Source organism: Condylura cristata, unplaced genomic scaffold, assembly GCF_000260355.1.
Source record: "Condylura cristata isolate star-nosed mole 26May11 unplaced genomic scaffold, ConCri1.0 scaffold00013, whole genome shotgun sequence".
Lineage (NCBI taxonomy): Eukaryota > Metazoa > Chordata > Mammalia > Eulipotyphla > Talpidae > Condylura > Condylura cristata.
The window spans coordinates 22,437,292-22,462,102 of record NW_004567114.1 but is presented as its reverse complement, the minus strand read 5'-3'; the positions used below and the strand labels follow the sequence as shown (position 1 = coordinate 22,462,102).

At 48.3% G+C, this 24,811-nt stretch overlaps 1 protein-coding gene across 1 annotated transcript in view; it reads right to left on the bottom strand.

Annotated features, from left to right (window-relative positions):
• DPF3 (D4, zinc and double PHD fingers, family 3) overlaps positions 1-24,811 on the bottom strand; it is a 97,833-nt gene that overhangs the window by 17,083 nt on the left and 55,939 nt on the right. The window contains exon 8 of the mRNA XM_012724394.1: positions 13,192-13,329. Coding sequence (XP_012579848.1) covers positions 13,192-13,329 — 138 coding nt within the window. The remainder of the gene's footprint in view (positions 1-13,191; positions 13,330-24,811) is intronic.

Here is a 24,811-nt window from a genome sequence, read left to right as displayed (position 1 = left end):
AATGCACGGGACTATGGTGGTGGCACAGGGGTGATTTGGTGATGGGAAACCCATGGGGATTACAATTGAGATGAAAAAAAAAATGTGAAAAATGATGTAAAAATAAACTTTTTAATAAAAAAAAAAAAAACTATGACAGAACTTATGGAGGCTGCTTTGCATGTAGTTTCATTGATATCACAAAATTTAGTAAACTAGGGATTATTTGACGGAGAAGGTAACTCAAGTCCAACAAGAGGAAGATGCTGGCTTGTGAAGCACCTCGGACTGTCCATGTCCCCATGGACACTGTTCCTCCACCACACTCCTGCCTCCCGGGAAGTCCGCTGGCAAACATTGGGGGACATACTTTGCATATAAAATATTTCATAAATTTCTTTAAGAGGCATCTTAGCTCACCCAATTTGATATTTAGGAAGCCCAACATGATAAAAATTATTGAGACTGTCCTAATAAAAAGTAGAAATTCCCCGTGAGCTTACATGTACCTTCCCTACTACGCTAATCCACCCCAGGTAATCCTGTTTATTGGCAGATACTCTGTGAAAACACATCTCCAGAGAATTCCAGACGCTCTTAAAGGACCTTTTTTTTTTTTTAAGTAAAGCTCACACCATGGCTATATTGGCCTATGGCCTGACCCAGCCGTGAGCAATTTCCTGGTATAGTATATGAGATCATTATAAAAAGGATTTTACTATAAATAGGAAGCTCTCCCAGACCTTGCAAGTGGGATTTAAATAGAGATTCTGCTTCTGCTTATGGGAAATTGAGTCCCGCTTTACAGAATAAGATGACGGGGAGGGCAGAGACCATAGTGGTATCTCGATGGCAGCATCTGCAATGATGGATTTGGCTTTCTGTTGATTAATGTTCATGGACTGAGATCATATAAGAGCTACAAGGAAGCTGCTGAGAAAATAAAGGCGCTTTAAGAGTTTAGGAATTTACCTGAGGGAGATAGCTCTACAAATCTCATGGGATGGGGTTGGGGGTGGGTGGAGGCAGAGTGGAAAGAATGGAAATCAAGATAAAGGTTCATGAAGAAATGCAAAAGGAAGGGAGGGAGGGCTCCAGTAAATCGAACCAAGAGTAAAAACCAACCTCAAAGAGGCCCCCCACCACACTCAGTAAAGGGTGATACTCATTCTAGAGTGGTATTAGTATATTTGATAGGATTTTTCACTTCAATCGGGCCATGTGTGTAAAGCAAACAAGGCCCAAAATCATCTGTGAAATTTCCACCCATAAGGACTGCCTGTCCCCCTCTCCATCTGATCTCTGCAGCGAGATACCTACCACTCTTTAGAAAGGATGAGTGGCAGGGATAGTGTGGCCACAGCAAGCAGCAACAGCTTTCATCTGGCTCTACCAGGAGCAGAGCTGCCTCCCGAGTGTCCCGGGGAATGGGAAGCAGGCCAGAAGTTGAGGCTCCTCCGTGGCACATACACAAGCATGTGACTTCATATCCTGAGCAGTCGTTCGGCCTGCCTGCCAGGGCCTGGTGCAGACAAACCAGGCCACACTCTGGGCCCATTACCAGCTCCGGGCCCAGAGCCTGCTAGCTAGCTGGGGTGCACAGTCCCTTGGGGAATCTAGGGGCAGCCAGGAGAGCTCCAGGAGGAGCTGTGCCTCTCCTCGCCCCTCTTGCCAGTCTCCCCCACCACCCTCCATGGCTGACAGTTCCTGGCCCTCTACAGGTCTGACATGTTTCCATGGCAACCGGAATCCTGGGCTCCGGCAGCCTCTGGTCTTGCCACCTGTTATTACTTCATCTCTCAAGTGTAAAGCATCCTAGCCCAGTGCCATTTGGCTGTGCAGAACGCATCTTTGGAGGGCAGAGTAAAGAAACGGGAGAGGGAAGTGGAAAGGCAGCCGCCCGAAGCTGGCACACAGGACACGCCAGACCAGCCAGGCCAGCGCAGGAAGCTTCAGAGACCGGGAGGGTGAGGCGTGAGGGTGTCAGTCATCGTGCTTTCCCTTCAGAATCAGCAAGCAGGCCTCAGCTGGAGGCCATGGCCACATCCTGCTCCCTTCCACCCAGTCTTTAATGAGGGACGTGGGAGGGGTAGAGGGAGGCAGGCGGACCGCTGGGGCAGAGAAGGCAGCTGTGGAGTGTTCTGTGGCAGCCAGTGTGAACAGGACAGGAGAGGGTTAAAGTGGCGAGATGAAGACTGTGGGGAAGGCTGGACCAGAGGGCAAACAGAGCCTCAAAGCCTGGATAAATGGCCTTAATTCTCATGCTCTTGCTCACCCTACTCCTTACGTGTTTACTCATATAAATTATCCCCAAGACCTGACACCTTTTTTTCATTGCTTCCTTAGAATTGATGAAAAAATAAACCCCACAGATCCAAGGAATAAAAACATTGGGATTCCATTCAGACTGGTTCTTCTTGGCTACCTAATTACAGCTCAGCTCCTGCCCTGGGGCCCCAGGAGGAAGACAAATGATGTCTTTCTACCTGTATGTGGAAAGGCAGGGGGCTGGGGGTGGGGGTGGTCTGCTGAAGAAATGGGGAGCCGGGTCCACTCACCAGTGGCCTTTAGGCCATTAGAGCCCTCAAAGGCAAAGAACTTGCTCTTGTTTGTGGGCCACTTTGCCACCTGGCATTAGGACAACATGAGCGCATGGGAAGGACTAAGGAGAGGAGGTGCTGGTGAGGTTAATCTACCTGAGGAAGAAAGGGCAAGAGCCGACTTCATACGTCGTCAAGTTTATGGATGGAGCTAAATCGCCACACTCCATATTGTCAAGGACAACATGAGGCAGAATGAGCTAAGAAGGCAGCACAGGCACAAAAGAGCTGGAAACAGAGGTGATTAAACAGTGACAGGCACCGTCCAAGGCGCAACCTTCTCTGATGCGAACTCTGCCCAGGCTTCCCTGGCTACAGGCTGTTTGACTGGGTCCTATCTAGAGGCAAGAGCTGATGCTACATGATGTATTAAGTTATTTTCAGGTGCATTACTTGAGGATTTGTAATACAGTGAAAGAAGAGCCAGGAAAGTGTCCCAAATCCAGAGAAACTCCATCTTTCACAGTTGCTTTATATTTGTGTCCAAGTCTCTTTTCCGATTAGCCGCGAACTCCCTGAGGGCAGGAGCAGTGTCTTTCATCTCTGAATGCCCCTCACCTGGCACAGGGACGCGTGCAGTGCTGACAATAAATACATAATGAAAGGATGGGCAAATCTTCAGAGACTTGTTCAGGGGTAAAAAAAAAAGGTTGAGCAGAGCAAAGTCAAGGATGGGGAGTTAAGGGAATGGGATGTGTCTCTCCAGTACTGAGTGGCATTCTCTGGCACCACCAGCATCAGTTCTGTTCATAAGAGGAGCCAGGAAGAGTGGGAGTAATAGGGAGTAGGGGCCCTAGAGAGAACAGGCTTTGGGCCTGAACTCCTGCAGGAATCCATCCCCTTCAGCACTGCATGGAAAACCAGGATGGAAAGAATTAAGAACCCCCAAACTGGGTTGGTCCCAGCATCCATTAGGTTTGATCTCTTGCAGGGAGCCCAGCAGCAGCCAATGAGAACATGAGCTTTGTCCTACTGTGTGTTTGGGGAGCTGCAGAATCTTCATTAAAGTGTTTAAATGTAATGTCAGTCATCCCGGCCTTCCTGTATCTTCTTTCTTCCCCATCTTTATGGAATCTACACTCACATTGTTAGATACACACTTTGAGAACACTAACTGCTAAAAACCATGTGTGCCATAAAAACAATAACACGGTCCACCCTGGTGGTGCAGCGGGTTAAGGCACAGCACTAAGAAGCTAAAGCCACTTCAGCATGAGTTCGATCCCAGAGGTGACCCACATGGCGTGGCAGAACTCTCCAGGCCCACCCTCAGCAGTGTATGTCTCAGTCAGCCTGTTCTGCTCCCCACTCTGTCTCTGATGAATCCTCTCACTGCCCCTGCACTTCTGACCTATACCCCAGTTCTGTATGATTAAATCTTTTATTTTTCTGTATAAATAAATATATATTTTTTTAATGAAAACACATCTGTACACATAGGAGTCCCAATGGATGTATTTGGTTAAGAATGGCAATTCGCCAGGAGTTTGGACCTCAGCGCTGCAGCCAGGTGGTCACATGACCCATCAGTAGCGACCTCTGTGCCCCAGCCTTAGGCCAGCCACCCCAGCTCTGTCATTGATGCTTCAGAAAACATTGAAAAAAATAAAGCAAAGCTGATTATGTTTCTTGGCGCTGATTAGGAAAAGCACAAGGGATATTTCAATTTTCCAGGGAAGGTCATGTGGGTCAGTTCATGCCCTGGTGTAGCAACTTATTATTGCCACCAAATGAGTCAGTGGAAGGGGTAACATTACATTTGAGAGTAACTATAGCGTCAACAGGGCTCTGAATGAAGTGGTGTCATTCCCCTTCAAGAATTACAGGACATCTCTGTGCTTTAGAGCCAGATAAGCTTCACCCATTTATGGTGCCAAGATATTATTACTGCACATTAGAATTAATCAAGCCCTTTAACTCTCTTAAGCAACCTCACCCCACCTCCACTGGGCTCAGGTATGTCAATCTCAAGCATCCACAATGGACTAGCATGTTTTAATCCTCCAGACTGAAAATCAGTCTTGAAAAACAGCTCAGGAAAAGAGAGTCTCTAGTATCTCTAGAGTCTGAGTATCCAAAGACAATCATGAGACCACAGACCCAGGGGCAGCCATGCCAGCCATGAGAGCTCTAAAAGCATCTGGGAGACCAACAAAGAAGATTGTGATGACTCAAGTGGGAACCCACAGAGGGTAGGAGGGTGGAAACAGACTTGGGGTATTTTTTTGTTTGTTTTTAAAGCTGTATTTAGGCATACCGAACTGGGGTACAGGTCAGAAGTGCAGGGGCAATGAAAGGCTTCACCAGAGACAGAGTGGGGAGCAGAAAATGCAGATCGCTGAAGTACACTGCTGAGGGGAGCAGCAGGCGGGTCAGGGGAGATCTGCCGTGCCATGTGGGTCCCACGCCCTGGCAGGGATTGAACTAGGGCTCACGCAGCTGCGGCCAGCTTCGTAGTGCTGTGCTTCAACCCACTGAGCCACCAGGGAGGGCCCTGGGGTATATTCTTGAAGGACTGCTGATATGGATGGTGAAGGACAACAAAGAGCCAACGATGAATCTTAAAATTTTTCTGGTACAAGCACTTTTTTTTTAAAGAGGGATAAGGTTAGAAAGAGTTACAAGAACTAAAAAAGAAAATTAGTTACAGACTAAAAGAGAAAGATACAGGAAAATTGTTGAAGACATTGATGTGTGATTTTTTTAATGGTAAAAATGCACTTATAAATTAAATTCTTATGCAGAATTTATATTGGGGAGCACAGTCCATTGACATCACAAAAAACTAATGGTAGTTTTGAAGACTATGAGATGAATTATGGTACCCCCCCCAGACTCCTTTATTGAAGCCCTAAACCCCCAAAGTAACCGCATTTAGAGATGAGGCTTTCATAGTAAAAAAAAAAAAATTTTAGATGAGGCCATGAGGATAAGACCCTCGTGGTGGGATTGGTGTTCTTAGAAGAAGAGGCCCCCTTAAAGCTTCCTTCTCTCTCTCGCCACCCACAAACAACAAGGAAAGGTCACCTCCAACCCAAGGAGAGTTCTCCCCAGACACCCTGTACACCTTTATCTGAGACTTCCAGAAATAAACTCTTATTGTTTAAGCGCCGGTTCTATGCTATCCTGTCGTGGTGGCCTGGGCTAAGAAAGTGCCCATTAACACACTCCTGACTTTTAAAAAATCATTATTCAATATAATGCATTTGACAACTGGCTTATAGGTAAAAATTAAGGGACAGCAGTAGGAATTTGACAAAGATCCCAGGCTAAGATGAGGCTCCCTCATTTGGGCCTCCAACACCCTGAAGCAAGTGAATGGCACCCAACTCCAGCACCTTCACATCTCAGCCTCCACTGTGCTAACCATATGACATGGAGCCAGATCCTCAACCTGGCTTGGCCTCAGTGGCTGCTTCTGGAAAATGACAGCACGATGGCACGCACCCCCTAGCTTGTATAGCAAGAGTCGATGCGTGAAAAGAGCCTGACCCCTAAGAGGTGTTCCATTTCCTGTTCTTTTTCAAAGGCCTCAATAAACAAGGTTTCCTAAGAAGGGACAGATGCCAGGAGAATTCACAGTCCCTGGGCACATCCCTCGGCCTTAGAGTGTTTGGTGTCCTCACGGGATAGAGCACCTATCTCATTGGGTTATTGTGAGGAAAGAATGAGATCAATGAGGCTGCTTAGCACAGTATCAAACACATCCAGGGACTGTCAGCAAGTATCACTGTTGTCATCGGCAGGGCTCAGTACGTGGAAGTCTTTCATCCTGAACATTCCAGGTAATTGGGCCAAATATGAGGAAGTAAGACAGGCCCACTGAAAAGCAAAAGGTGGGTGGATGTGTAATCCTGGGGAAACAGGAGAATAAGTACAGAGCACCACACTTGCCATCACTGGATTCCACACAGCCATCTTACTTCTCAATCAAAATGGAAGTCCTCACAGAGCTAAGGCCACGTTATGTCTGTTCAGAGGCCCAACTACCCTCAGCTCCATGAGTGGCCATGTGCACACTGAGTACTCAAACAATACCCATGTTTAACCTATGAAGATGGAATCCATATCTAAGAGTAAGCAAGGAGCGTGTCAGGGCCAGGTCAGGATGCAGTAGTTATGCCCAACACCCCACAGGCACCAGTTTTCCAGTATCGCTTAAGTGCAGATGGGCCCTGACTGATCAGCCATCTGCAGGTCCTAACAGGACAGAGCTTGGGTATGAGCGTTCACAAGGTGCGGACTTGATACCGAACACCTGTGTCATCTCATCTTCACGCCAATGAAGACCTCTGGCAATGCCGTGGGATCAATGTGGTTATTCTCTCCATTTTACAGATGAGGCAATGAAGGGGCAGGAAGTGTAGGTAACTGCCCACCTTGACACAGAGGAAAGATGGCAGCATGCGGGCTCTGACTCCCACCCTTGCCTGCCCAGTTCCACGGCCATGTTCTCAGGCACAGGACACAAGTGAGGATGATCCACAGATCTGGCAAATCAACTCCAACTTACCCTCCAAGGTCAGAGCAACCCCCCAGTTCTTCCTGGCTTTGTCATCTGTACACTGTTTAGTTAAATAATAATTCCTCTAAAGAACACTTGTTGCTAGTTTCTAAATTCACTCTGCAGGAAGGGAGAAGCAGCTCACTCTTTGGCCAGAGCCTATGTGTGAATCGTGCCCTCTTTCCCGGTAACAAAGACGAAATTCCTACGTTGAGGTTGGGCTCGTGGCTGGTTGTGTGGGCTTTCTGGCATTTCAGGCACCTTTCAGAGTGATCCAAAATTCTTAAGCTGCATCAAAGGTAATTTTCTCTATCTCTTAAAGCTGCATTCATTGCCCCTGGGCCATATGTTAGAGGACAGAGATGTCAGAAGACTAATAACATCTGTTAGATCTTTCCCATCAGTGAAGCAATGACATCATGCACTTCTTTTAGACAATTTGCACATTATCAGCCTAATTTTCAGATTATCTAATCAGCCAACATTACCCTTAATCAACTCAGCCCTCCTCTCTCAGTCCCACAGAGTACAAGATGCCCTCCCGAGGTACACAAGCCAGGGCCTTGCTTCCTGCAGACACTGAAAGCCTGTGTGCCGGCCACAGCACCAGAAACAGAGGACCGAGACATCGGACCCCTCAGGAACCCCACTTCCATCCCAGGGACCTGAAATATAGGCTCAAAGTAATTTTATTGGCCCATATTTTAAAAAATATTTCCCTCTTAGGAGCTCTAAGTATGCTATGGAACATTTTATACTTATTTCTGCTATCAGGTAAAAGAGATAGACCATATCACAACTAATAATGTTCCAGACAAATTTATTTACAAATCATCTGTATTCTAGTAATTGCTACGGTGGTTCTTGATTTCCCACCAGATGACAAAAACATGGCCACCACTGAAGACATGTCCAACTGTGGCCTCTGCCACCTTCTTCTATGTCCCCCAAACCCAGTACTGTCCTCAGCCCCAACTACCATCAGTGGCAGGATGCACCAAGCTTCTTCAGATGTCTCTGTACATAGTTCCCTCTGGCTAGGAGCCCTTACATGCCAGAAATCTCCCCTCATTCTAACTTGAAAACACCTCCTCAGTGAAGCCTTTGCAAATCCCCTCCTGTGGTGTTCTCGGGCTTTCTTGTGCATCAGAATATCCTAAAGGACAGTTAAAACCACAGCTGCTGATCCCCGCCCTCGGGGCTTCTGTTTCAGGCTCTGCTGGAAGCAACAACATACCTTTCCAAGGAGCTCCCAGGTTGGCACAGAAGCACCCTTCGAATATCACCATCCTAGAAAGTGGGTGCAGTGCTGGGTCTTTCACTCCTTCAACTTTTGTACCTGCTCTTATTTGACACTCCCACTTTAGACTGAGTTCCTCAAAGACAGGGGCCAAGGCAGTGTTCAATAAATGCTCACTCGGTGGAGGAAGGGAGGGATGGCCAGATGGACAGGCAGGAGTAAATGCATTTATATAGCTTTTCCATTCAGGTCCAGGATTCCATAAAGGCCTTACACCCACCCACCCACCCCACCCCCTCCAAAAAAGGACCTTGAGAACATCTATAATAGATTTCCTCTGTGCCAAGAAGGTAAAAAGAAATTCAAGAAACGTCTTGACATTGTGAACCTGTGTCAAAGGACTTTTGCTAATCCAGTGTTTTCTATTCCCCTGGGCCCTCTAGGCTGGTTGCCAAGGTGGCATTTTAGGGGTTACAGCAGAATGGTACTTCTCAAGTCCTGACTGCCCAAGCCCACTTCTCTTGTATTCACACACACACAGCGATTTCACTTCATTTGTATGAACAGAAGGTGGTAAGGACATGGAAGAAAGAAGAAGAACCCAGCCTCACTCAGGCCGGGAAAGGGCAGTAGCTCAGATGGGGAAGACCCCATCAGAAAAGCACTGTCTCCCAAGGGGGAGACTTTGCCCCCAGCCTCTCTGGCACAGGGAGTCAAGGGAACAAAGGAAGAAGGAGAACCTACAGCAGGACAAAAAGATAACTAAGGAGAAAAATGAGAAACTGGGAGAAGAATAAAGGTGAGAGCAGTCGGCAGGGAGGGGCAGGTGGCCAGGAGGACGGGAGGGGGAGGACCGGAGGACGGGAGGACCGGAGGAATGCGGTCAAGTGCTGAGCTGGCAGCTTGGGGCTGGGGGCTGGGGACAGGGAGGTCAACCCAGCTCCAGGGCTGGCTCCAGGGCTCCACTTTGCCCTTTCAGCAGCGGTGCACAGGGATGAGCAATGGGTTTTGCTGCAGACACAGCTGGAGGGGAGGCTGCAAGAGACAGCAGGAGAACCAAAGTCAAAAGGTCTCTGCTACCCCAGGTGGGGTGAACCCATCTGCTTGGGGCCTGAAAACTCCTGAATCTGTAGGACTGTTTTCCTTTAAGCCTGTGCTCTCAGGCAGCCTGGGTCCCCATGTAGCTCTGTCAAAGAGGGAAAAGTCAGCATTTCAAATAACTCCAGACCATTTGCGGGGGGGGGGGGGAGGATGGACATGGGGGAGCTACAGTTTAGCCTGCAGAGTTAAGCTCTCCTCCAAAAGCCATACCTAGGGAGGCTCTCCAAGCTGAGACCTCAGGAGGCTCAGAGCTGTCACTCCAGTTCACCACTCAGTCCCAGTGGCATTTAGGGGCAGGATGGATGGGAGTCCACCCCACCCCAAACAGTGGGAGCAGCTAATGACTAAGTATTAATGATGCTGGCAATTAGCACTCGCGAGAAATGGTTAAGGGGCTGCTCGCCAGGGGAATGTGGGAGGGAAAAGAGCACACATTCGGAGCAGCAAACAAATTGGGAGTGTTTGTGGAGCAGAGAGCCTGGAAAGAGCAGCTGTCTCTTGCATTTGTCTAGAAAAACTGGGAGGGCAGAAATGGTGGCTTCTGTGAATACTAAGAGTCTTTCTTCCCACCTTCCCCACTAGAAAATTAGGTTAACTGGAGAATTCTTATACAGTTATGAGATTCAAAGGGTGTTTGTGAGCATTCTGGAATCTTCCTCAGGTGATGAAGGCTCAGAGGTGCTCAGGGACAGCCAGTCTCTTCTTGGTGATTTGAAAGCCTTGAGCGGTCAGATGATTCCTTTCTGAAGAATCTGATTTATCATCAGCAGGATGAGAAGAGGGCAGAAAAGGGGCTGCAGAAAGTGTGCTCACTGATGAACACAGGAGGGGAACAGGTAGCTGGATGAGATTTTTTAAGGACATGTCTCCATTTAGGATAAGGAAACACAGATTCCTTTCCAAGCTAGGCCTTCTGGCCTCCAGGTGAGCAGGCAGAAGATACCAACCCATGGGTATGTGAGAAGGTCCCAGTGAACAGAGACAAGTACGCTGGTGGCCACCTTGGTAATCCACAGCCCACCAAGGGGGGATCACAAGGAACAGCTGAGGAGAAGACGGCCCTGTTGCAGTTAGGGTCTTCAACATATCGGGATGTGGGAAAAGACATGACCCACTTTTGCTTGAAAAACATAGAAAAAATATGTCATGACTTTTCCAACAACCTAAGATCTGGGGACCACAAGGAAGCTTCCTCTGCCATCATCACCATGTACACAAAAAGGAGACAGGGAAAGAGAGGAGCACTCCAAACCCTATAGCATGAGTGAAGCGCCTATGCAAGAACAAGATGGCCTGACATTTGTGAAGAGATGTAAAGGAGATAAGCCAGCACTGGAGGGATGGGAAATAATACCAAGCTAATAAATACTTTAGAGAGAGTAATCATCGCTAATAATACTTTCCAGATAGCAACCTAAATCAAAGGAGACCATTCTCGGCCACATCGTGGTAGGAGATAATAGCTATGCCTTGGCCACTTAGATCAGAGAAGGGATAAGAGGAGAGATGGGGAAATGGAAATACCAGCTGCTCAGCACAGGTCAATACGCTTTCCTTTCTGAAGGACATGGGTGACTGGACCAAGGAAAGCTGTCCCCAGGAGCAGACAGAGACCTCAGCTTTGTAGCTACTCAAGCTGGCAAGGGGAGACAGGCCCAGTTCTTCAGACCATCCCCCCGCCTCCCGTTTTTCAGGTTCCATCCAGATGTCAATAGTAGGTATGAAATCAAGGGTGTCACACAAAAGGCTTGAATCCTGAAAGTAATATTTAAAGCAGGTAATGTGGGCCAAACTGTCTCCCCAAAACTCCTATGTTTAAGTACCAACTCCCAGTAACTGTGACAATATTTGGAGACAGGCTCTTTAAAGAGATTAACAAGTGAGAAGGGCCCATTCTCACTGTGGTGAGAATGTAGACTGTAGACTATGGGAAGCATATGGTGGATCTACATAGCCCAGGTATTCCACCTCTAGGTAAAAACACAAAAACTCTAATTTGAAAAGAAATGCACATTCCTATACTCACTGCAGTACTATGGGTGCTGCTACGGAAACCACCTAAGTGCCCCCAAACAGATGTGTAGATCAGGAAGGGATGTGCGTGCGCATGTGTGTGTGTGTGTGTGCATGTACACATGCGTGTTGGGGGATTACTATTTAGTTGTTAAAAAGATAAACTCATGCCATTTGTGGCAAGACGGCTGGAGCTAGAAAGGATAATGCTAAGCAAAATAAACCTGGTAGAGAAAGATAAATATTGGATGGTGTCATTTATTGTGTAGAATATAGAGAAACCAAGGAAAAGATCAGAAAAAGACAAACTTTAAAACCAACCTTTGAAAGCTGACCATAGGCATCAGAATGGGAGGAGGGAGACCACAATGGACAGTGGTGGAGGACTATGGGCTATGGGTGCTCTGCTGGTGGGAGAGCTACAGTGACTACACCCGAGGGAGAAATCCTATACTGGCAAACATTAACATGGATGTGGAACAATGTACTTTATTTAAAACAATTTTTTTTAAAGCAGCAGCTCTTGACTACTGCCTGGGCTATGCCAGTGTCTTTTTGATTCTTCCTTAATAAGCTTCCCATATGCTGTGATGTTCGTATGTCTGTCCAATCCCTATATGCAGCCTGGAGGCACATATATATGCATTCATGTATATAAAAATAAAAATAAGGTTAAAAATAAAAATAAAAATAAAGTGGTGATTAAAGAGGTATGTTAAAATGAGACTAGGATGGGCCCTAAACCAGGAGGAAATAAATGCCCATTCTTTAGGCCCCTCCCATCCGTGGGATGTTGATATGGCAGCTCTAGAAAACTAATACTGAAGGTAGTGTTACCAGGGGAAAGTGAGGTAGGGTTGGGGGAAACCATGGATGCAAAGAAAGGCCTGTTCAAGGTGTGCTATGTCAAATATTTAGTGAAGGCAGCCAATCGACATCAGTTAGTTCGGCTGACTGACTGAATACACCAGTCACCTCAAAAACAAATGGCATGACCACAGTTCTTCCTCAGCTAATGATCTCAGACTGGTCCACATCTTGAAGCAAGCCCTGATGGTTCCATTTCCTCATCCCACTCTATTGTCTTACAGGCTCAGGAACCAAAAGAATGTTCTAGAAGAAAGTCAAGTGGTAAACGCTGTCCTTCTTGAGTCCCTAATTCATAAACTGAAGAAGGAAAGAAGGGATAAATGTGCAAAGAGATCTTCAGGATGATTTTGAGTCTTCAGATCCAAGCATACCACCGACGAGCCACTTGGACATGTATGCCAGCTGAGGGCTTAACTGAAGGGCCAGGAGGCCAGAGTCCTACACTAAAATGATAACCCCTAACAAAGCCTACAGAATAGGTCCAGAATATTCCAGTCTTGTGGTGGCCAAGAAGACACTGGCTTGTTTCTGAATCGACAGCCATAGGGATATGCCCAGTTCCAGGTAGAAGCTGCAAATGGATCTTCCGGAGCTGGAGACAAAGGGCAGCAGGTCTGTCATCTTGATAATGGTCAGGGAAAGACATGTCCCTGCTGCCTTAACCCTTACCTTCCTTTCTCTGGAGTAGACTGGGTGCACCACCCCTGCCCAGCCTGGGGCTTGGCTGAACCCCAGAAGCAGCTGGGATGGGAGGAAAGAGCCAACTCACCAAAGGAATTGAAACCAAACAACAGGTGCCACCAAGAGACGCAGAGGTGTGGAAAGGCAGCCCTCCTTCCCCGCCCACCCGCGGTCCCCTGTTCCATCCAACAACTGCAACTCACGTCTGTGGTTCTCGTTTCTGTGGTTGGGTGGGGACCGGGTCTCCTGGTCTTGAGCTTCATCCCCCTCCTCGCTGGCCAGGTGAGTGTGAGCATAGTGGTAGCTGAGTCCTGGCCGGTTCTTGTAGCGCTTACCGCAGACTAGAGAGGAAAGGAAAAAAAGGAAAGGGAACCACAATGTCAGCAACTTCGCAGCCACTGCCATCATTCTCCAAGGCGGCCACGCCCATCCAGCCACCCCAGAACTTCATTTCCCATAAAAAAGTGTTTCCCAGCCTCAACACCCCATGGCCCCAGACAGAACCAACACCATCATAACAACATGAGTCCAAAGAGAGAAAAAGCAGAACAAAAGTGAGGTTGCACTGCATTAACGCTCCATCATTTTCCAGGTGTGAGACCCTGGGCAAGTCACATACCCTCCGTGCCTCAGTTTCTTCAGAGGGAAAATGGGAACAGTACTTACCTCATGAGATAGTTATGATGGTTAACCTCTGTGCAAAGCACTTAGAACAGGGTCAGGAACAAGACAGAGGTGATGATTATTATAACTTTGAAGCCAGAGGGCACTGGGAGACTAATACAGTACACCAACGTGCAGATGAGTCAAATGAGCCCAGCAAGACCAAGTGAGTTGCCTGGGGTCACACAGCTAGTTGTGGCAGAACCTCTGGAACCCAGATTCCCACACAGGGCTCCTTCCTCCACCCTCTGACTGACTGACTTTTTGAAGGACAAAATCTTCCTCTGCATAGTAGTTTTGACACATTACCCCAGTAGTTTCTGTGTCAGAAAAAATCCACTTCTAGCACGAATCCCTGAAGTTAAGTCATCCTTGGGAGATGTGGCAACCAAAAGCTTATACCCATGGCCCCCAGGCAGCCTCTGATATGTAGAATCTCTTCAAATATCTCCAATGGACAGTGTGAGACAGGGCAACAAGCCACAGAAATATCACTTCTGAAGGAAGGGGTCATTCCAATGGTTGGCTGCTCAGAATGTGCATGCGAAGTCTGACCAGACCATCCCCTTACCCTACACCTTCACCTTCCCCCGCCACACACACACACACACAAAGCCCTAGCAGGTCTTTGTAAAACTCCTGTGCTAACTGCCTCATTGTGGCCCCTCTTCCTGGCACACCAAACCCCACCTGATGTGCCAGCACACCCACGGTACGGGCCTAGGAGACCCTCCCTCCACATGACGGTTACAGCCGTGAGCGTACACCCACCACAAGGTGGAAGGAGCCCAGACTTCACCCTCACACCTGGATCCCAATCCCACGTCCAGGTGCCCAAGTTGACTGGCTTTGAGACCCCAATAATATAGAAAAGAGTGTTTGCGCCATCTTATCTAATTCCTTTATTATTTCTAGCAGGTTTCTTTCCTTTGTAGATCCTTTTATGGGTTTTTAGGTTATTATGGTAGTTCCCCCTTATCCACAGGAGAGGTTCCAGCACCCCCAGAGGACCCCTGAAATTGAGTACAGCACTGAACCCTACAGGTACTGTATTTCTCCCTATAATCTCAGAGTATGATAAAGTTTAATTGTGAGTTAGGCACAGTAACAGACTAACACCAACAGCTAATAATAAGATGGGAGGATTACAATATACTGGAATAAATGGCCCATAGATGCGGTCCGTTCTCTCTTCCTCTCACATTATCTCATTATACATCATGTCTTCAGACCACTGTTGTCCACAGGTAACCAAAACCTCAGGAAGTAAAACCAGGACAAAGGACCTACTATGCAGCTACTGGCAAAACTAGATCACCTCATTTCTTCTTTCTCAGCTTTATGCCAACTGTTTTATCTTCTTAACCTGTATAATAAGAGTCCCTAAGGCATTATTTAAAAATAGCAAAAACAAGCATTTCCTATTTTAATGGTATAGGATTGTTTTACTTTTTTAGAGTCTCCGTGGCTAATTTTTACTCTTCATGAAATTTAACTAGTGTTTTTTAATCCTTTTAGAGTTTTAGTATAGGAGAATTTTATTGGCCACCCTGTCAGCATCTGCTGATAGATGACTCCTTTAGTTTATTGATACAGTGAGTTACGGTGATTTCCTAATGATTCCTGTGACTGCATCCTCCTTCTAGAATGTATTCCCTGTGGGCAGAGTACTGCCCACTTGATGCCCTGCCTCATGCTATTTGCTAATACTACATTTTGCATCTATACTCAGACCTGAGATGGGTCCATAAGTTTTAGACTTTCATCACATTTCAATTTTATGGTTATGTTAACTTCCAAACATAAATCGAGGACTTTTGCTGGATACAATTAAACAAGACAAATATTCTCTCTGCCTTTTATCGGAAAATCATGAGATTACTACTTACTTGGAAGAATTATAAATAACATTTGTAAAGTATCTCACTCGGCACCCAGCACATAATAGATGCTCATTAAGTGGTAGAGGAGGGACAGAGCTTCCGCTTGGTCTGCTACTTCATAAGTTCCAGAGTCTCCTACAAGAGAGACTTTGACCCCTACCTCAGAGTATGGGACCTGCCAACTGGCTAGACATTCTTTATAAGGTGGTAGTCTAAAACCCAATCTAGTGAATAACTATAAATTCAAGTCCTACCAGTGGTAGTCTCTCATTTTTCTCTCCTGAGCACGCGTTCGTAAATATTGCAGAAAAATAAAATAGCACTATACATCTCAATTCCCTTTGACTCAGAGGCCCTGTGGCACACACATTCTGGGCTGGCCCGCAGCTTTTTCTATTTAGCCTTTTAAATGGCCTGAGGTCAATAAACAGCAGCTTTGGGGTCACAGGATATAAATCCATCTTGTCACCAAGCATGTCATTGGTGAGGAATAAATGTTTATTCAAAATAGGATGATAATATCCTATTTCCAAAAGGAGGCCTCAGCTCTCCATACACTGCACAAAACTCCATATATCCCTTTTGTCAACTACTACTGTTTTCTTAAATCACAGAATTTTCAGGATCTTTACAAGCATTTAGTCTAACTACCTGACAAATTGTTTTATTCCCACGCTTACTCTAGAAGCCTGTCCCAGGACAACTCCACTACTAGGGAGCTCACTACCCACCTCAGAGCTCCTTGAAATGTAGTGACGGCTGCCCTGGAGATCTCGCTAAAGGACAGTTCCACGTAGATTTCATCTTGACATCCACGTATATACTGTCGTGACAGATCACACCTTCGAAACATACTCATGCAAGTGCTGATAAACACAGAAACACTTTGTGGGCAAAACCAAGAGCTGGGGGAGGAGGTGCTAAGTGTGTCAAGCTGATCCATGTCTCCACGTTAGTCTCATAGGAAAAGTCCTAAAAACCTCCAGAACCAAACCCAAGCAAAGAACTTGCTGCGTCTCCTTCCCTAACACCACAGTGAATCATTATTTTTAAAGCAAACACATTCTTCAAAATAGAGATTCTCAAAGAGTGGTCCCCAGACCACCACCAATTTCACCTGGGAACTTGTTAGAGATGCAGATTGTCAGGCTCCATCCCAAACCTCTTCAATCCCAATTCTGAGTGTGAGGCCCCATGGCTTGCATTTGGAAAAAAAAAAAACAAAAACAAAAACAAAAAACAACCCTCCAGGTGATTTCTGATGGACACACTGGATTGAGAGCCACTATACTAGAAAATCAAATCTATTCTTGACTGTCCACCCTACATACCCTGGCCATCCGAGGGCAGCAATGGCTGCCGGGGCAGTAGAAGGCAGTCCCGAGACCTGTGCTCCATTATTAGAAACAGCCAGACAGCACGTGGCCATCCTGGAACCCAGACCCATTGCCGGGCCCCTATAGACATAGCTGTCCAGGTGGAGCTTCGAGTCACCACCTGCCAACGCCTTGTCATTCCTTCACCAACAGGTCTTCGAGAAACACTGATGGGACATTTAGTATGCACCCAGCAATGTGGCCCAAGAGGAGAGAGATAAGTGGCTCCTGCGCACCGCCCTCCGGCGTCCACCCTCTCACAGGCAGCGTGTAAGTCAGTAAGCAAGGAAAGGGGCAAGCCAAATACAGCAGCGTGGACTCGAGCTTGGCTAAGGGAAGGGGCCGACACACGGACCTGTGTGAGGGGTGGGTGGAGTCACGCCTAGGGCAGATGAGGGACAAGGCGACCGCTCAGCACCAATGCAATCCGCCCTGCACTTTTTGGGACCTGCGGGCAAGTCAGCAGAGCCACTGTGAAGGGGACTGAGCGAGAGGAAGTAGGGCAGGGCTGTATCCTGCCTACGGGGAGCCAGGGAAAGACGGATCCCGGGGGCCAACTTAATCAGATTTATGCTTTAGAAATATCACTAAAGACTGTGGTGCACAAGATGGATTTGAAGGTGGCAGGAGGTATTTTAATTTTCTATGTGTGAACAATGAGGACTTCAGGGTGGGAGAGCTTACAACTGAATCAGGTGAAATGGAGACTAACACAGCTTCCCTGGCCTGGAATTGTCCCCACCTCACGCCCACCCCCACTCCACCTCCTTCTCTACCCTCTCCCCATGTTTCTTAAATGTGTTTTTTTCCCCCCACCACAGAGTCTTTGCACAAGCTCTTCCCTCTGCCTAGACTGTCCCCCGGCCCCAATTTGGCTGATCAATGCTTCCTCGTTCTGCAGATCTCAGTTCAAATGTCCTTCCCCGGGGAAGTCTTTCCCATTAAAATTAGGACCCAGTTTATTACCTTCCCAGGACTAATTGTGTATCAGAATATGTGTCCCCCGCCAGCAGCCACACGACAGGACTGGCATGATTGTTCGAACCCTGTTCTATCCCCAGTGACCAGCAAGGGGCTGGACTGGCGGCTGGACTCAGTGTCAGGTGAGGGAAGCAGCAAAAACACCCAGATTTCTGAGTTGGGCAGAAGGATGCAGGAGGAAACGTGATTTAAGAAAGGGAGAAAATGCGCTCACCCTGACTTGGTTTACACACCTGGAGCTTGGGGAAAGAGAGGTGGACGCTGGAGTGGGGGAGACAGCTATGGAAGGCGTAGATCTGCAGAAAAGAGCCAGCACAGTGTGGAAAGAGACGGGGAAGGGGTGTCCCTAGGGGAGAACTCAGGAGACACCAGAATCTGAAGAGTCTAGTGGAGAAAGAGAAACTTTTGCTTTTTTTTTTTTTTTTAAAAGTTTCTTAGGAAAGAAACATAAGACAAAGGAGCGGGGATTCCAGACGACAGCAGCCATCCCACTCCCAGTCACAGTCACAACAGCTTTCGAGGGGGCACCACATGCCAGGCCCATTCTGGGGCTCTAAGTAAATTTGCTCTCAGCAACCCCAACCTCATTTTACAGGGGAATAGACTCAGAAACAGGATATTGCAGAGGCCTACGAAGGTCAAGCAGGATAGGGACTGAGGAGAGAGCAGCAGGTTGACAACTAGGAGATTACTTAATGGGAAGGGAAGGTGCAGCCTCATGGAAGACAAGACAGACTTCGGGGTGCTAGGGGGCTCCCAGAAATGAGGCAGTGGTGATGGGGCCCATGGGCTTTTCCTTCAGCATGGCTGTGTAAGGAGGGAGCTGAGGCTGGCGGGGCAGGGGGTTGGGGGGTGCAAAAGGGGTGGGTGGAGACTGAGGCTTCAGGGAAGCTGTGTGGAGCTAGTTCTCCACTACAGTGGGTCGCTGACAGGCTAAAAGGAAGGAGAAGGGAAGAGTGGAGTTTGGAAGGCAGGTTAGGAGGGATTGTAGCACTCTGTAGGTGAGAAAAATGCTTAACCCCAGCACAAAGTTACAACCGAAGTCTCAACCCTTCAAATAAATTCATCCTAGAGACAGGAGATTTTTAAGACTGATTTTGGTTGAAATGCATTGGTATCAGACTGCTGCATTTAGATGGAAGAAATGGCTTGGAAATCCTGTTTTGACTAGCTTGCAGAAGGAAAATCCAGCACCATTTCCCACTCTGTTTAATCATATCTCCCTGCCAGTCTGAACACTTAGGGGCCAGCTTCATGGGGGGGAGGGGGCAATCTGTGCCTTCAGGCAGGGTCCATGCTCAGAAGGGCCCCATGCTTGGTTGAACACTTTGGTGCCACCATCTTGAAGTCCTTAATACTTACTGGACAAAGAACACCTCATTGTCGCTTGGCACAGGGCCCTATAAAATGATGTAGCAGCTCCTAGAAGCTTGTGGGAGCTAGGGGTGGAGATCTAGGACCAAGTTATTCCTGTCAACCTGGTAAAGTAAGAGCAGCTGCTGTGAACACAGGACCCCAGAGACATGCGTTGGGAGTACAAGTCCCCCATGAAGAGGCCTTGGCGCTCTAGCCGGAGCAGGCCACTCAGCGGTGGGCACCTCAGTGCCAACAGCAGTTCTGGCCCTGCCTCTGGGTCTGCCCAGCCTTCTGGGTCGGCCTCACTTCGGGGTCTGCAGTGAGTAGAAGCGGGGGCCGGATTGGAGGTGTCTGGGTTCAAGCCCTGGTTCTGCTACTGGCTGGTACGATCTTGGGCTGGTGGCGACGCCTCTCTGAGCTTCAGCACCCTCTCTGGAAAAGAGTGTGACAGTGACAGCAGACCGACCTCACAGCCCCGAGGGGCATGTGAGAACACATTTCAAACAACGCCTGGCCCAGGGTCCCAGCCAGTGTCAGCTGTTATTATCACCACTGCCATCAAAGTGGATCAGCAAAGGGGGAAAATCCAAGGGGGAGATGAGGAGGTGGGGGCAGACTAGCAGCTTCTCTGAAGTCTGGGGTGATGGTGTAACAAGAAAAAGAGGGCGGGGAAAGATACATTCTGAAAATAAAGTATTAGAACCATCTGCTATCCTTTTATCATGTCAGCAATCTCACTCTGGAATTATCTGTCGTGTGGAATCAGACGGAGCCCCAAGACTGCTGAAGCATTCAAAGAGGGCTGTGCCCCCATCCTCCCATTCCAATCTCCTTCCCTGGAGCAAGCGCCTTTGCATCAGGCACCTCTCAAGCCATCACCCCTGGGACCAGTCGAGCCTGCCTGTGCACAAACTCAGGTGCTCCTTTTCACCTTGGCAAGCATGCACCTGGATTTTGTGTTCCTGGCACAGCTCACACCGAGAGGAATGGCTGTGACAATAAGGAAGGTCCAGCTTGCCTGCCTCTCTCTCCTTCCCCTGGGGCGGATCCATCTGTCAAGCTGCAGAAATAGTGCTTGCCCACTTCCCAATCCAGCACCGGATTCTCCAGGCAGGACCTCCTGTCTGGAGTTATGAATGCCTTCAGTGTTGCCCCAGAATATTTACAGCATGCCCCCACTCCAACCCTACCCCACTCGCCCCTTGGGGGGAGATAGAGCAGGGGGAGGGGGAGGGAAAGCAGGAGGAAAGAAGGAGGAGGGGAGAGTCAGGGGCAGTTTGTGTGAACAAAGCCGCTGCAGACAGCAAAATCCTTCCTGCCGGGGAGAAGCGGCCGCCTTCCCCACTGATAACTTAATGACTCTGGCACATTTTCATCAGCCCAACTTGGAGCACGCAGTGGGTATCTGAGCCAGTGGTTTCCGAGAGACTGAAAGCAGTGACTGAAAGCAATTACGGGATGAGCGTCCCAGAGACAAAGCCTGGGCCTTGGGAGGCACCTGGCCGCCCCTCGTTCCCAGCTCTGCCCTGTGGCACTCACGGACAGCGCTGAGGACTCACTTGCCCTGCACCGCAGCTCACCGTCATCAAATGGTCCAGCCCTCGCAGGGCCGGTCACCTGCCCATGCCACCAAGGCGGCCCATGCAGACTGTCAGGGAGCGCACATTCTGACATGGACTCTCACAACAGCTCCCCATTTTACAGCTGAGGAGATTGAGTCTGGACTCGAAGCAACTGTCTAAACGACAGAGCCCAAATCTGAACTCAGACCCATGTGGCTGTGGAGCCACGGCCCGCGCCCCCGTCTGGCACCTGTCCTCCAGATCTGCACCCCTCCCATGGCCAGGCCCTCTGCTTCTGGCATTGTGGCCAGTGGGGGGCACCAGCAGGGGAATGGAGGTGAGGAGAGGGAAGATGAGACTCTGCACCCCTCTGGTCCCTGCTTGAGTAGTCTGTGGTGCAGGGTCTACCCCCTCTAGCCCCGGTGGAGGAGGAGACTCCCGGGAGCCATGAGGGATCCTAAGGACCCAGAGGAGACAGGCTTCCTTCTCCTCTCCCTGGTCAGCTTATCCTACACACCCCGCCACAATCATCCTGTCCCCAGATTCTCCCCCCATCTAGCCTTCTGAATGGAAACCTATGCCTACCGGGGCCACAGCAGGAGGCTCACCCCTGCCAGACTGGTTCACAGAAGTTTGGGGCTCCCCACACCTTCCCCACATTCTCTCTGCAGAACCATCTGGGGCTGGAGAAATGCCTACCTCTGATCTGCCCTGGTGGGGAGAGGTCCCCGATGAGAAAAGGCCTGCCGTGACTCAGCTCGGGACAGACCCGGGGTAGTTCAAAAAGCCACCAGCTCAGACTTGTACACTCAAGGAGAGGTTTAATCCCTGCAATTATTTTAAATATACAGGTGTCTCAAGAGCAAATGGTAACTCTACTGAGCTCAAGTAATAAGGTGGAGATTTCAAGTTGGTCCAGGTCCTGCCATGTTTAGGCACCAAGATGCTCTCTTGGGCAAGCCCATAGCTCCCCATACCCTGGTGGGCTTTGCCACACACACCCTCTTGAGCCCAGAAGCTAGGGGGATGCGTGGCGGCCTGGCGCTCTGGGGTCTAGCCTTGCCTCTGATGCTAGTGTGCTATGCACTCTTGGGTGAACCCCACATCTCACTAAGCCTGGATTCCCCATGTATAAAACAAGGGGCTGGCATCAGGTGACCTCCACTCCACTCTAGCACTTCATGATTTTCTTTTCTCTGGGCCTTCTGACGTCTGTATGTCTCCTGTGGTCACCCTCTGGGACACGCAGGAGTGACGGATACCTCTCTCTCACCCCAGCGAGCCAGACTGTAGCTGCCTTCCTTCAGTCCATCCTGAGTGCTTATTTTTTTTTTTAAAGATTTATTTATTTGTGCATACAGAACTGGGGTACAGGCCAGAGGCTCAGGGGCGGCGACAGGCTTCACCAGAGACAGAGTGGGGAGCAGAACAGGCAGATCGACGAAGTACACTGCTGAGGGGAGCAGCGGGCGGGTCAGGAGAGGTCTGCCACGCCATGTGGTCACCTCCGGGGCAGGCGGGAATCGAACTCATGCGGAAGCGGCTTTAGCTTCTCAGTGCTGTGCTTTAACCCGCTGCGCCACCAGGGAGGTCCCTGAGTGCTTATTTTAAACCGAATTATTCTGGACGGAAACACAGGCAGATGGAATAGGTGTGAGGTATGATGTCTTGATTTTTGACAACCATTCCCAAGGGTCTGGCACTGATGTAGCACGCAGGAGCCTGGAGATGGGTCTGTCAGATCCCAGGGATCAGAAAGTCCTATATCTTCCTCAAGGTGTGCAGCCAGGTGATTTTTGGAATTGAATGTGTGTGAATGTGAGTCCCAGTTAGAAAAATGGAGATAAGCAACAAAATTTTCACTTCAAAATATCTCATTTTAGATCCGCAGCTGAGAAATGCAAGAACTCCCCAAAATGGAACATTAAATATGTCAGTGGGACTCTTTCCTGCCCTGCTGAGAAGTCAGGGACCAGAATTCTGGTCAACTCCTGGGCTGGCCTTCCTGGGTCAGTGTATGACCTTGCAAACTTTGGTTTCTGAGTCTGTAAAATGGGGATAAGAATCGTTTGCCCTTACAGGTATTGTGAGAACTAGATGTGTTTATTCATGTAAGGTTGCTTAGCCCAGTGCCTCAGCACAACAAACACTTGCTAGTTTTGATTGTTCGTTTGACTTATGCGATTGTCTCCCTAGTGCCTGACACTTCAGCAATCTGTGCTCAGAACACACTGGAGCCCAAGCTCAGTGTGACATATGTACCCTTTTTTGATTTGATATAAAAAAAATAAATATTTATTGAGCACTTCTATGAGCCAGTCAGTAAGTTAACTGTTTTCACATGTGGCTCATTTAACCCTCTCAGAAACGCTATAAGGTTAATCTTAACCATCCTCACTGGACAGAAAAGAAACCAAGGCTCAAAGAGATTTTGTGATTTGCCCAAGGTCACAGCAAGGAAGTAACAGCAAAGATTCAAGTCCTGGGCCTCTGGCTTGAAAACCATCTTCTTCCAATCATCCCTTGTGTGCAAAGGATCTTTGATTATCCTAATGAATCCAACTTAGCACATCCTTAATTAGCATATGGACTAAAAGACAATTTTTAATCCCACATTAAGAAGTTTAAATCATAAATGTAATTGTCAACATTTCTGGGGAAGATGAAGAGAAAACAAGCAAAAACTCAGAACCATGACCAATGGCTGACAGCCCCAGGCACGTGGGACCTGTGTGGGTCTCTGGTTGACTGTTTCACAGAAACTTAGTGTGTTTCACTGCCCTCTACCTGAGGCAGACACCCACCACCTGAGGCATCGCTATGAACACCTCATAACTTTGGAGAAGCAAATGTCCAATGGCATCTGTTAGACTTCTCTGATTGGATATCCTGCTATTTGCACAAATTCAATTGTCAAAGTTTCATCACTACCCAAAATTACCTCCCCCACTAAAATGTTCTAGTGCAACTTCCCTTCCTATCTCCACTATGCAGTATCAAGACTTCAAACCATCAAGGTCATGTCCCTTTCTCATAATCCCATGCTTCCACCCCCTGCTAGGTTCTGTGGATTTTTCCCTCATAAACTCTCTTATTTGCCCATCCACCTCATTCCAGCCATCACCACCATTTACATTTTGTGTCTTCTCCCAGGTACTGGAAAAGGATCCTCTCAGCCATCAGCCATCAGATTTCCCCCCCTGAACAGCTAATCCTGCAGATTAGCCTTTCTGGAGATGTCTCCAGAATTGTCATGATTCACCGTTCATACGTAGCCCAACCTCTGAGTAACTCAGTCTGGTGCTGCCTGCAATCCTTATCTGTCCTTGTCCAATTTTATGCAATCAATCTCCCCACTCAAATGTGTTACTTTGGCCAAACTGGTCTTTTCTGCCCTTGTAAGTACATCCCTCATTCCTCTACATTTGGGGAGCAATCACAGGGCTGGGACTGGGGCGCAACTTGAATGACTTGGTCTCTGGCCTTGGAAGGCACAAAGCCCAGCCTGGAGGAATAGATGGATTGACTGTTACCACACGATGAGAGAGGTAGCCTCAGTAGGGGAACATGGAAAGTAAAGCAGGTTCTGGGAAGAGCTGGGTGACTAGGGAGAGGGAAAGGAGAGGGGGGTCCAGAGGCAGTTGGAGGGGAGGAGAGAGAGATTGCTGACTGGGAGCAAATCCTGACTCTGCCACTCACTTATGTGTGACCTCAGGAAAGCTAATTGATCCCTCTTCTTCCTTGTTTCCTTAGCTATAGGATGGACATGACCACAGCATCTAATTCATGGTACTTCTTTGCGTTAAAGAATGAATATAGATGAAAACCATAGAACATCCCAGTCTGCAATAAATCAAGAAACTCTGCCATTACTGTTACTGCCACATAAACCATCCTCCCACCATGCCTGAGCACTAAAATCAACTCAGTACACGCTCACTGAGGGCATGCTCAGCATCCTGGAGAAGGGCTGGGTGCACACACACACACACACACACACAC